Source organism: Podarcis pityusensis, assembly GCF_964106645.2.
Source record: "Podarcis pityusensis genome assembly, chromosome: 2".
Taxonomy (NCBI): domain Eukaryota; kingdom Metazoa; phylum Chordata; class Lepidosauria; order Squamata; family Lacertidae; genus Podarcis; species Podarcis pityusensis.
Genome location: NC_138029.1, coordinates 106,127,316 through 106,140,896, shown reverse-complemented (window position 1 = coordinate 106,140,896; position 13,581 = coordinate 106,127,316). Strand labels below are relative to the sequence as shown.

Here is a 13,581-nt window from a genome sequence, read left to right as displayed (position 1 = left end):
TTTGGAGACCTACTGACAGTTATGTTATACGCTACATGGCTAGATGGACCAATGGATAGACTATAAAACATCTCTTTACTTTGCAGCTCTTCAGTGCTATCCCATGCTGCCCAATATTTCTTCATTAGTTTCTCCTTACATTCGATTCACTTCGCACATTCTTCACCAGCACTACAATTAAGATGCCTTCAGGTTCCTTTTACATTCTGCTCACACTTCCTTTCTTCTAGAGTTCAGGGTTTCTCAAACCTGGGTCTCCAGCTGTTGTTGGACTACAACTCCATCATCCCTAGCTAGCAGGACCAGTGATCTGGGATGATGGGAATTGTAGTCCAAAAATAGGTGGCGGCCCAAGTTTGGAAGACCCTGTTCTAACTTGTCCAACTCCTCTCTGGTGTGATCTGAAACACGTAAATAAGATCTGGTTCTCCTTTCTGGGCGATCGAAGTGATAGGCATCAGGTATGCCAACAGGAAGTTTAGACCAATACTTTCCACCCACCCCTTTCACTTTCTTTCCATTTTGTGTAACTGTGCCTTTAGTCTGCTTGGTGGGCACTGGTGAGTCATGTATTAGGAGGAGATGGAGATGAGAATAAAAGAAGGGAGGGCACTAGATAGGGGGCGAAATGTTCTATGCTCAACATTCTCTATTTAGAACACAGCACACATTAGCCATAGAGACTGGTTTGAAAACAGTTTGAGAGAAAACTATAAACAAACATCTAGCATGTAAGAGCAGCTTGCTGCAACCCCCCACCGAAGAAACCTCAAAAGGAGCAAAGTTATAAACGGAAAGGTCACTCCAACACACACACACACTTACATCTTTAGTGTGAGCACTGATATAGTTGGCTGTTTCAGAGTCATCTGCACACTTGGTGAGCCATTTTCGAATGGTGGCACAATCTGTGGGAGCATGGTACATCTGCCGACACTTGAAACTTAAAACAAAGAGAAAGGCATGTCCACTTTCCAGAAATCGTATTGCATGCAACCAAAAAAAAAAAAAAGTAGCAGAGAAGGGACTCACACATATCCCATGAAAGACCTGTATTTGGTACTGCAACAAAACTTAGTATCTTGCAAATCTCAATTTTAAAAAATGAAAGAATCCAAACTCAAAATACATTTTTAGCTCTTTTTTATGCCAAGGTAAGCTTGGGGCAGGTTATGTGAGCAGTATCATGTATCATGTAAGCTCTGGGGAAGGGCTGAGTGAAATTTCCAGGAGCCAGACAACAGGGCTACAATGACCCTCCTCACTCCATGCACACACTCCACCCTGAACAATTAGGAAAACACAGGGGGAGGAATTCATTGCAGCGCTATGGCAATCATATAGTCTGTGCAAGCGTTTCAGCTTGCCAGATGGAACAATTCCACCTCGCTTCACTCTGTGCATTGTTCAAGGGGTTCACCTGCAGCCCCCATCAAGGAATTTTTTTTTGGGGGGGGGGGGAGGGAAGCCCTGTCGCACTAGCAGAAGTCCTTTCACCCCTACTCCATCCTCTGACGGCAGTGTTCTGGTTTTTTTCTGCAGTGTATTCACAGCCTTACCTATTTGTCACTACATACAGTCGTAACTTGGAAGTCAAACGGAATCCGTTCTGGAAGTCCGTTCGACTTCCAAAACGTTCGGAAACCAAAGCGCTGCTTCTGATTGGCTGCAGGAAGCTCCTGCAGCCAATCAGAAGCCACAGAAGCCACGTCAGACATTTGGGTTCCAAAGAACGTTCTCAAACCGGAAGACTCACTTCCGGGTTTGCGGCACTCGGGAGCCAAAACGTCCAAGAAACAAGGCATTTGGGATCCAAGGTACGACTGTATTGTAGTAAAGTACTGCTGTCTTCCTCAAAGTCCTTATAAGCACTTCTTCTCCCTACTCTTCTTCCATCCCTCTGGTGACAGTTCACTGAGGATAGGTTATTTGAAGACTGCGCCATCCAATCAGGGAGGCTTGACTGTGAATAGCCATCATGCACTCCTGGCAAATTATTTGTACTGTAGCAGAGGGATGGGGAAACTCAGAGCTGGAGAACAAAACACAGCCCTACCTGGTCCTCAAGACTCTCCCAGGTTACAGCCCTCAGCAGCCCTGCTTCTGCCTGCTTACAATGTGTTACTGAGCTGCAACAATGCCTCCCGCTTGTCTGGATGGAGGCTGACAAGATGTGTGGAGTTTTGGGGGCTGGAACGTAGTCGACGTGGTACAAAAGACAGGAGACACACCCACTTTTGCTCCTGGCCCTGCCCAGGAGGTTTACCATGAGGGAATGCGGCCCTTGAGCTGAGAAAAGGTCCATACCCCTGTTGTAGCATCTCCTTTGGGTGTTCATTCAACGCTCACAACTTTAATGGGGATTGTCTGTAGCTCAGTGGCAGAGCACATACTTGGCATGAAAAAGGATCCAGGTTCAATCCACGGATCTCCAGGGAGGGCTGATGAGGACTCCATTCTGGAGATCCACTGCCAGTCAGTGTCAACAATAACAGAGTTAGAAGGACCACTGGTCCAACTTGGTGTAAGGCAGTTTCCCGTATCCCTGATACATCAATTTGGCCAGCCACTGAGAATTCTGCCTTAGAGGTAGCTGTGTATAGCTGTGTTTGCAAGCTTCTTCAGCCACGAGGGACACTCCAAAGCTCGACTGGAGAAGCAATTTGGCATGGGTAATTTGATCTCACCAAGTTTTATTTTCATATACTTTGCATTGGATGCCCTAAGCAGCTTTTTTCAAGTCTCCCTCTCTGGACTATTCCGGTCCCTTGACTAAGGAAAACTCATGCCTTGCTGTCCTCTGCTCACAACTCAAGTTTAATTTTCTTACCAGAAAACTTCATTGCATCGATTGCACTGCACTCTGCGAGCTTTGGGCTCCTGTACCTGTATGACCATAGGGCAGTCTGCGCCGGGACAGAGCTGCAGCTGGAAATGGCTCTGCAAAGAAACCCACCACAAGCCTGTATTAGAAACTGGCCCAGCTGAGAGGGAAGGAACCATTACTTCTGATTTATCATGTGTAAAAAGGTCCATCTTATCATATTGGAAATCTAACCTAAGGAAGACCCAACGTAGGTCCTTGTTATCCTTGTGGGGGGAAAAAGGATGGGAAATTCTCCTGCACACTTCCAAGAAAGATAAAAAGCTTTTTAATGTGCCCTGGCAGCCAGTCTGATCCATACATTATATTTACACTGTTTTCTTCTAACTGCTTTATGAAACTGATATTATGCCCTTATTTCTTGCTACAGTTGTTTATATAGCATCCCTTCAGGTCAGTTGTAAATTCATTCAAGAAATTAAACTGATTTAAACAACTGCAATTCTTCTCTTTATCAAGTGGAAGAAATAATCAAGAAATGGTATTTAAATCTCTTGTAGGGGTATAGATCCACTGTATTTGCTTTTTTCATGTATATCAGTGGTTTGGGTTTTTTAAGAAAAAAACCAAGGATTTTTTTTAAATATAAGGAAGCCTTGATAAAATAAAAAGATTGGATAACTTTATATCTTATTGTATATTTATTTAACTTTATATAGTGATTGAGTAAAACTGGAGCATTTGGCAGCTAAGTGAATCTGTCAGGATAGAGGACAATGAGTTTTAATGAAATGATGCTAATTCACAGAAAGGTATTACAGTGGTACCTCGGGTTACAGACACTTCAGGTTACAGACTCTGCTAACCCAGAAACAGTACCTCGGGTTAAGAACTTTGCTTCAGGATGAGAACAGAAATCATGCAGCTGTGGCATGGCGGCAGCAGCAGGAGGCCCCATTAGCTAAAGTGGTGCTTCAGGTTAAGAACAGTTTCAGGTTAAGAACGGACCTCCAGAACGAATTAAGTTCTTAACCCAAGGTACCACTGTATGTGCATTCCCATGGCATTGAAGAACACGCAGAACACCCTGATGGTAAAACAGCAAACAATACCTCAATGTAATCCCTGAAGAGGTAGCGTCTGTATTTGTCTTTCAGCTCCTCGCTAGGTAGCAATGGAAACACAAAATCTTCTGGAGTCCGGAGCAGGCAGTCCTGAGCCATGCAGGAGACACCTGTTTAAAAAGCCAGAGGAGCTATTGCATGTGACGACCTCATTACTGTGTCACCAGCGACAAAGAAGAAGATGATGAAGAAGAGGAGTTTGGATTTGATATCCCGCTTTATCACTAGCCGAAGGAGTCTCCAAGCAGCTAACATTCTCCTTTCCCTTCCTCCCCCACAACAAACACTCTGTGAGGTGAGTGAGGCTGAGAGACTTCAGAGAAGTGTGACTAGCCCAAGGTCACCCAGTAGCTGCATGTGGAGGAGCGGGGAAGCGAACCCGGTTCACCAGATTACGAGACTACCGCTCTTAACCACTACACCATACTGGCTTATGTTTATATTCTCTCTCTCTATCTCTCTCTCTCTGTCACCAGAAGTATTGAACCAAGAGAACAGAGAAGACTGAGACAGTTGACTGTATGACTGAATCTGTGGGTGGAGACCAGGAAGTTACAGAAAAGGCTGTGTGGGACTGACCGATGTCCCACAACAAGTTCTGTAACTGCTGGGGTGAAAAACATAAATAAATGCAACTTAAGGCATTGGATCAGCCACGCTCCATGTATCGGGGATTGGAGGGTAGCAGGCTCCCCACCTCTGCTCACGTAAGATTATGAAAACATTTTAAAGTTGAAAGAAGATGGGCGGGAAGAGACACGTGAAGGGGTACAGAAGGGGTACATTGCTCTGAGCTCACCAACTCCCACTCCATCCTTGACGAGAACTGTACAGTGCTGCTCCCAGCAGCTGCGGCAGAACTGGTGCTGACAAGCCAGAGACAACAAATTTTCCTTTCGGACAAACTGCATACACACAGCGCAGTGCTGGGAGGAATGTACCATGGCCTGGGATTCAAAAAGGGGGAAGGGAGGGAGAGAAAGCTAAAATTACTGACAAGAGCCCAAACTGCAGTTTGCAGCAAACAGTCTGGACGAGTTGCGACGTCTCTCGTTTCATCCTACGTGGGAACTGGCAGCAAGAATGGAATGCAATGCAACACGTTGTAGTTTCTTGGGATGCATTCACACTTCGCTAGCTCGTAGATTACTGCACCCATTTAATTTATGCTGTTCACATGTCACTTTGAGCTTCTGACAACTGCTTCTCACTGTTCTTTTCAGAATCGATTTAACGGCTATCCCCCAAGGGCTTGGCCAAATGGGAGGATGGATTAAAATCAGGGAGGAGGACAAACTAGGTTTCACTCTGTGGCCAGATCAAAGAGGGAGCCATTTCTTTACGCTGCTCATATTACAGAATAAATCAGCAGCAAGAATGATTAGAAGGGGGTATTCCTTTATTAGCTAATCCTCAAACTCAGACTTGATCATCAAAGAGTGAATATTGCAGCAGTGATAATTGGATCAGATAAAAACATTGGAGAAACAGTTGTAAACAAGCATATCAACAGAGCCACCAACTCATTCATTTGACAACTCATTCATTAAAGTTATGTGGCCTATATTAAATGCACGTTTATTAGCCACACATCTCCAGCTCACGTTTGAGACACTTTGTGCCCAGTTATATCTTGTTGTTAACAAGTCTCCAGCATTGGATAATATACATGGGGTTCTACATATTGATACACTTTTCTTGATAGCAATGTATGTTAAGTGAGCTTAAGTACATGGAATCTAATTGTGATCCGTGGAGACACTTGTACCAGTTAGGCCCACTTATCTGCCAATGGCAAAAGAAGCTGTTCCTCTCAGAGGTCTCTGGATTTGCAGTTTCCAGCAGTTACCTTAATTACATCAACACTGCAGGGTAGCAAGTGGCCAATGGATCAGCTATTGCAACAACTATATACCACCCTGTTCTAAAAATAATAATATTGCTCTACATCAGGGTTGGGGAACCTGTGGCCCTCCCTGATTTTGGACTCCAGCTCCCATCGACGCCAGCCAGCACAATGTTCAGGGATGATGGGAGTTGTAGTCCAGCAACGTATGCCGGTTCACAGGTCCCCCCCATCTCTACAGGGTAAGACATGTTGAGGGCAACTAAATATATTGCAAGTAAAAGGGGAGAAGCAATACAAGGCCTGATCTTTTGGACAGTGAAGAGCTGAGCAAGCTGCTCAGCACAGTATTGGGTGCTTTCTGTGAGACAGTAGGGCAGCGAGGCTGGTTTTCATCTCAGGGCAATTACATACATTACCAACAAACTCATTTATGGTTTGGAATGTAGCTCAAAAAAACCCCTCCAACTTGCACATCCTGTTTAGAGCATGAGAAAGATACCTTTCCGCTCACAGATGGGCAAATGTCCCAACCGCACTTGTAAAAAGGTTAAATCTATGAACCAGCAGCTTATCTAATCCATTTTCCAAGTCAACTAGGCCAGGTTTTTCCTAATCAGAGAGAGCTTTCTGGATACACAAGACCTTTCTGCTTGAAAGTGAAAAAGCAACCTCTTTCCAGAGCTGGTAGCTTGGTTAGCCATACTCTTAAAACAACACAGTTCAGGGTAACTTTCAAGAATTGTTGATGATACCAGAGAACTAATCCTTTACTATGCAGATTAAACCCTACAGATCCTGACCACCACTGCTGTACAACCGGCAGCTGAAGTGCATTTGACTGCTTCCTGCGGCAAAATGCCAGAGATCCGACCAGATCCAAAAGGTCAGGATCATAGCTTTACGCCAGAATTTTATTACTGAACCCACAAGAGCAGCACTGCATGAGCTAGCAGAGAGCAGGCAAGGAGGCAAGAACTAGTCTCTGGGGAACTATACAAGGAGTTTTAGCATCAAGCATGCCGGAACAGTCCGTTACTCACGTGTTTGGATGAGGCAGGCTGAACTCGTGCTTCCACTAGCAACTGGACAGAATTGGACTTGTGCCTGAAGGAAGAGTTAAAACTTCAAATCAGCGCAGAACCATAGCTGCAGAGCTGGTGAAACAAGAGCTACAGATTTCAGCGGGAAACGTGCAGAATGCCCTTACAGGGTCCTTGCCACGGGATCACATTCATCCAGTGCTTTACTAGCTGCACTGGCTCCCGGTGGAGTACAGGGTCAGGTTTAAGGTGCTGGTTTTGACCTTTAAAGCCCTATGCGGCCTAGGACCCATGTACCTACGGGACCGCCTCTCCTGGTATGCCCCATGGAGGACCTTAAGGTCCACAAATGACAACACTTTGGAGGTCCCAAGTCACAAGGTGGTTAGATTGGTCGCAACTAGGGCCAGGGCCTTTTCAGTACTGGCCCCGACTTGGTGGAACGCTCTGTCACAAGAGACTAGGGCCCTGTGGGACTTGACATTTTTCCGCAGGGCCTGCAAGACAGAGCTGTTCCGCCTGGCCTTTGGTTTGGACTCAGCCTGACTCTTATGTTTCCCGCCCCTTACGGTCTTGATTTATCAGCTACTTTTAAAATGAGGCTGCATTTTAAATTGTATTTTAACTTGTATTTTAAATTTTTTTTGTCCCCCCCCCTTTATTGTTTTTACTGTGATTTTTTTGGTGTTAGCCGCCCTGAGCCCAGCTCTGGCCGGGGAGGGCAGGGTATAAATAATTTTTATTATTATGATTATTACATTCATAATTTTATTCAGCATCACAGCCACCAAGGAAGGCAGGTCATTATGATAAACAAAGTATAAGGTTGGTGGGAAATCCTGTCCCAAACCAAGGCTATGCACGAAAAGGCTGATTTGAAAAATTAAATTTATGTGAATACAGTGGTACCTCAGGTTACATACGCTTCAGGTTACAGACTCCGCTAACCCAGAAATAGTGCTTCAGGTTAAGAACTTTGCTTCAGGTTGAGAACAGAAATCGTGCTCCAGCAGCGCGGCGGCAGCGGGAGGCCCCATTAGATAAAGTGGTGCTTCAGGTTAAGAACAGTTTCAGGTTAAGTACAGACCTCCAGAACGAATTAAGTACTTAACCCGAGGTACTACTGTAGTAATGTATTCAGCATCAAACGCTAATGAGCAAAAACAACCAATTAAATTTGTGTAGAAGTATAGCTTGAGATACAAAAGGATCTGGCATTAAGATCAGGGCACCAGGAAAGTTTTTTTGTTTCTGTGAGGCTTGTATGATCGTAGGATAGGTAAGCAACAATTATTTATGTGCTTTATTAGGTGAAGTGATTATATTATGGCTGTAGTAGCTTTTGGAGTATTTTTATATAACTTTTATTGTATTAATGAAATTTATTATTTATATCAGCAGGGCCTTGTGGTTTTAAATTGTTTATAGGCAGTACCGGTATATTGAACAGATGTTAATTGTTTTGTGTGTTTGGCCTTACAGCAAAATGTACATACACTGATGAAGGATGTATTTGGAAACGGGTGTTTTATGCTAGCTACTACTATTCACATAAATTGAATTTTCAAATCAGCGTTTTTGTGCACGTTTTTGATTTTTTTGCTTTAGCCTACACATGGACCCCTTGTTTTTTGTCCAAACCAAGGCCGGCCAATGAACCATATTCTTCATCAGCCATGGATCATTATCCCTTTTGTCAATTTTCAAAGTAGCCAACATCTGCTTGCTTGAAAATTAAACCCCAGTGTGCAATACCAAGTGTTCATAGGATTGCAACTCTGGTAACGGCTCAAAGAAAAAGAAAATATGATACTCCAAGGGCAGTGAAAAGAAAACCACAGTAATAATGCTCCACAGCTTGAAGACGTGCTTACCTTTCCAAAATTTCTGAGATTTGCCAGTGGAAGCTAACTAATACAAGTTTAGCAACTGCATGGGACACCTAAAGAAAGAAAGGAAGGGGAGAAACCAGATTAAATTAACGTGTCAAACATACCTGCTGCAAGGACATATCTACCTTCCATATCTACAAAACAAGGCCAATTTGTATTTTCACAATGATACCAACATTCCCGAGGAAAAGCAAATCTCTACCCCTCTCAAATGTTCTTCCCCTTAGCCACCATGTTACTTAGTTTTCCACTTATGTCTCAAGACCAAGAACAAAAGCATGGGCAGGATTCAACTAACGGGTCCCACTAGCGGAAGATTTCCCAAACTTGGGTCTCCAGCTGATTGTGGACTACAGTTCCCATCATTCCTGACAACCGATCCTGCTAGCTAGGGATGATGGGAGTTGTAGTCCAAAAACAGCTGAAACTCCAAGTTTGGGAAATCCTGCACTAGCGAAAGCCCCTTACTCCAGATTTGATAACTGAAGTATTGGAAGAATTATGCAAGCAGAAGAATGCATTTCATAAGGTTGACTGTGCCAAGTAAACATAGTAGCTCTGCCCAAGACTCCATTGATTCCAGTGACATTCAAGGGAGAATAAAGTACTCTGCAATGGGTGGTTTAAAAAGGCTTCATATCAAAGTGTACCTGCAGGGTTGTATCTGCACAGATTTGGGAACCAGCTCCTCTCATAGGAGGTAGGTGCCTGCAAAATTGATTAGCAGGAATTAATAGGCAATGGAAGAAGTTTTTGCTTCTTTGGATTCTTCCTCATGCACTGAAACAGGAACAGGGCCCTGAGAAACATCACTGTGGCTTCTTTTAGTTCCTCAGTCTCCTTACAGAAAAGCACCCCACAACTTGCAGCTCAATTTCACGCTCAAAGCCATTCCTCCCTGTTTCTCCGGATGTTGCGACATTCAGAAGAATGAGTAACTAAAAATTACTCCGTTTAATACAACCCATTGGTATGAAATTTTTTTTTTAATTGTAACCACTATCAGCAGCAATTCACAATTCAAAACTAGAGATTAACTGGCAAACTGTCGACCATGTGGGAAAAGGGCAGCCATAAAGATGAGCAGCAGCTGAGCAACTGGACATGTGTTGGTTTTGTTTATTATTATTATTATTATTATTATTATTATTATTATTATTACTACGACTATCAGCATTTGTCAGTTGCTTTATACAAAACAAAGGCTCAAAGCAACTTAAGATAAAATGCAAATAGATAAAATCAGTTAAAAGCTGGAAAATTTTAAACTCAATGTCCAATAACAAAACTCCTAAAATGCTCATGCAACAGCACAGTAAGTAGGACACGTTCTACCCCACCCTAGAGGCTACCTTAACTACCAAAAATCTGGGTAAATAGAAATGTCTTAGTCTGGTGGTTTGGGTGCTGTTGTGCAGAGACAGGTTCCATAGGGCAGGATTCAGCAGTTGCACTCTTTGCATGGCTTCCGTGGCATTTGTGCATGATATTTTTGCTGAGGTTGTCCTGGGTTTCTTGCAGTTGATAGCAGGTGGCTTTGTTTTCTTGTTAGAGGATAAAATCAACAAAATATATGCAAATAGTATTTATAAGTGAACGGCAAAAATTTGTTAGCTTGTTTTTAGATCCATTCTGAATTTTTTTTAAAGATGGCAACATTTGAATTATGTATTTTATTATGCAGGGTTACTTATTTACCTGCTTTTAAACATTTATATTTCTTGCATGTTTTTAGTTGTGCCTGGTTTTAAACTAATGTATGCTGTGAGCTGCCTTGCTTTTGAGTCCTGCCCTGGAAGAAAGGTGGGATATTAAACAAACAAATAAATAAAATGCAATTTTGTAATTTTAACTTATGAAAGTATTTACATCACCCTCTCACAAAACATCACAACAGGATAAAAAAAAAATCTTTAAAGGCAGTACAGGCTGTTTCTATGGGTTGTAAACCATATTTGAGTATAGTACTATAGTAAAAATGCAAAAAATGAAGTGACCACTTGGTCCCAACAACCAGGGATAGAGATGCTTTTACTCCAGCTGCTGCTTACACTCTTTCTGAGCCCAAGTCCATACGTCATGGAACAAATTAAATGTCAGCGTGACAACCATTTCTGCAGTTTGACCACTTGTGCACAAATGCTCATCAGCCTATTAATTCAGAGTAGAGATGGGTTCTCGTTTCAGTCTCATTGGCATTCAATCATAGGTCCATTCTGTCCTGTTTTGTTTCATGCGCAAAAGGTCTGCTGCCTTTGAAGTGTATGTATTTAATGTAGTTGTACACCCTAACTTGACACACAGCAGGAAAAATATGTGTTTGTTTCAGAATGCTTTAGTTTTTTAATTGTGGATCTGTTTACTGCCCTGGGCTGCTTCGGGAGGAAGGGCAGAATATAAATTTAATAAATAAAACAAAAATGATATGAAATATGTCAACTGCCGACAATGCCCCTTTGCATTCTACGTAGGGCAACCAGGCCACTTTATGTAAAAGCATGAATGGGCACAAGTCTTTAAACAGAAATGGAATTTTTTTTAGAAAAACCCCAGCAGTGGAACATTGCCCTGGATGCTATAAAGTCACAAACTTTAAGATGACCAGCCTTGAACAAAGGAACTTCAGAAGGAAACTGCAATGTGAAACCACTGAACTCAACACATCAAGAGGTTCAACCCTATCACTTGTGGACTGAAACCACACTGCGTGTGTTAATTGGCTTACCAATGCCAAGATAAAGGTAAAGGTACCCCTGCCTGTATGGGCCAGTCGTGTCCGACTCTAGGGTTGCGTGCTCATCTCGCTCTAGAGGCTGTGAGCTGGCGCCGTCCGAAGACACTTCCAGGTCACGTGGCCAGCGTGACGAAGCTGCAGCTGGCGAGCCAGCACCAGCGCAGCACACGGAAACGCCGTTTACCTTCCCGCTATAAAGCGGTCCCTATTTATCTACTTGCACTTAAGGGTGCTTTCGAACTGCTAGGTGGGCAGGAGCTGGGACCGAACGACGAAAGCTCACCCCGCCGCGGGGATTCGAACCGCCAACCATACGATCGGCAAGTCCTAGGCGCTGAGGTTTTACCCACAGCGCCACCCGCCTCCCTTAATGCCAAGATGCCTGTTGTTAAACACTGCTTTCTGTGAATGGCGGCTATTAATAACATAATTAACACAGTCTGTCATTTTCTGCATTCCACTACAAAAACCCCCAGCCATGAGTGTAAGAAAGCTTGTGCCAAAGCTAGGGCAATACAGTCTAAGACTGGCATTCTGCTTGTGCATGGAGGACTTCCCCTTCCTTTTCCTCCTGCAGCCCCCCAAACATGCTCTGTAGAGATGCTCAGAGCCAGTTGTGGAAGCTACAGGGGGAGGAGGAAGAACTTGCATCCACTGCCTTCTGATCTCACCCCTAGACTTTAAAGGTGCCATGAGACTGTTATGGTAGTGCTGCAAGAGACAAAAATAGCTACCCCGCTGGAAACTGTGTTACACAGTTATCAATACTCCATTACCTAGCCTAGCCATAAAATCAAGTTAAATTCCCAGGTTTGTCAAAAAATATGTTCCTGTGCTTCCCCCGCTCGCCACATGCTGCCAAGATCCAACTGCTGTGAGACAAGATTTTTACTTCTTGCAAATCCACAAGCCTTAGGGTTCCATAAATCAAAAGAGAAGTAGGATGGATTTTGAACTGCCTCTGTACACTTGTGGCTCATTTCCCCAGTCAAACAAGAAGGAAGTGAAAGGTATCAAAGTAGCCTTTGTGCAAATATAGCTACGCAAGATTGCTGGGTAAGTGGTGACCCCCCAGGAAGAGGCTCAGGTCTTCCCGATAGCACTATATTCAGGCTTGCCAAGGAAACAGACCAGACATCCTGATACTTTGCTTTACGAGACATTAAATTTTTCTTTATGCAGAGTGACGACAGCATACCAAAACAAGGACTAAGATAATGGAAAAAGGAAAGAACAGATCTCTTTTAAATGTTAGAATAAGGATAATTGTTGACCTTGAGGGACGCGGGTGGCGCTGTGGGTTAAACCACAGAGCCTAGGACTTGCCGATCAGAAGGTCTGCGGTTTGAATCCCTGTGACGGGGTGAGCTCCCATTGCTCGGTCCCTGCTCCTGCCCACCTAGCAGTTCGAAAGCACATCAAAGTGCAAGTAGATTAATAGGTACCGCTCTGGCAGGAAGGTAAATGGCGTTTCCGTGCGCTGCTCTGGTTTGCCAGAAGCAGCTTAGTCATGGTGGCCACATGAACCGGAAGCTGTAGACCGGCTCCCTCGGCCAATAAAGCGAGATGAGCGCCGCAACCCCAGAGTCGGTCATGACTGGACCTAATGGTCAGGGGTCCCTTTACCTTTACCTTAATTGTTGACCTTAGGGGAGGCCAACTCAACAAGGACCCTTAAACAAGTTTATCTAACTTGATTTCTGCCTTAAAAGTATAGTGAAACACAGTGTCTCCAGCTCCAATGTGTGCTCACTGCTTGTGAGGGAAGCCTGGCTCTCGTGTGCAGAGTCTGGGAGACCATCGACCTTCTCCCCTGCTGCCTTCCCTGGGCTCTGCATTCTGCGTTTTAAAAGTTCCAGGTTAAAAAGTCTTCCTAGTCCCCAAGTAAACATTCTTGTGGTCACCTATCCCAGAACACCTCACTTATTTGGCCTTTTCTCAGAGTCCAGGTTATGAGGAAGAGGCAGAAAAAGCTTTAAGTAAGAGGGGTGGGGGGGGGAGCAAAAGGAATTGGGATGCGGTGTTGGGGGGGAATAATGAGCTGGCTCTGTCGCTGCAAAGAGAAAGATAGGGAGGGCATTGAGCAGCAGCAGCAGCAAAGCACTGGTGGTAGCTGTT

General features: G+C 44.0%; 1 protein-coding gene across 4 annotated transcripts in view; it reads right to left on the bottom strand.

Moving 5' to 3' along the window:
* Positions 1-13,581, bottom strand: part of ARIH2 (ariadne RBR E3 ubiquitin protein ligase 2) — a 37,702-nt gene that overhangs the window by 11,672 nt on the left and 12,449 nt on the right. For all 4 annotated transcript variants that reach the window (XM_080995819.1, XM_080995820.1, XM_080995821.1 and 1 more), the window contains exons 3-8: positions 8,712-8,779; positions 6,838-6,901; positions 4,748-4,895; positions 3,937-4,058; positions 2,831-2,940; positions 826-943 (exon numbers count right to left, since the gene is read on the bottom strand). In XM_080995819.1, the coding sequence (XP_080851945.1) occupies positions 826-943; positions 2,831-2,940; positions 3,937-4,058; positions 4,748-4,895; positions 6,838-6,901; positions 8,712-8,779 (630 nt within the window). The remainder of the gene's footprint in view (positions 1-825; positions 944-2,830; positions 2,941-3,936; positions 4,059-4,747; positions 4,896-6,837; positions 6,902-8,711; positions 8,780-13,581) is intronic.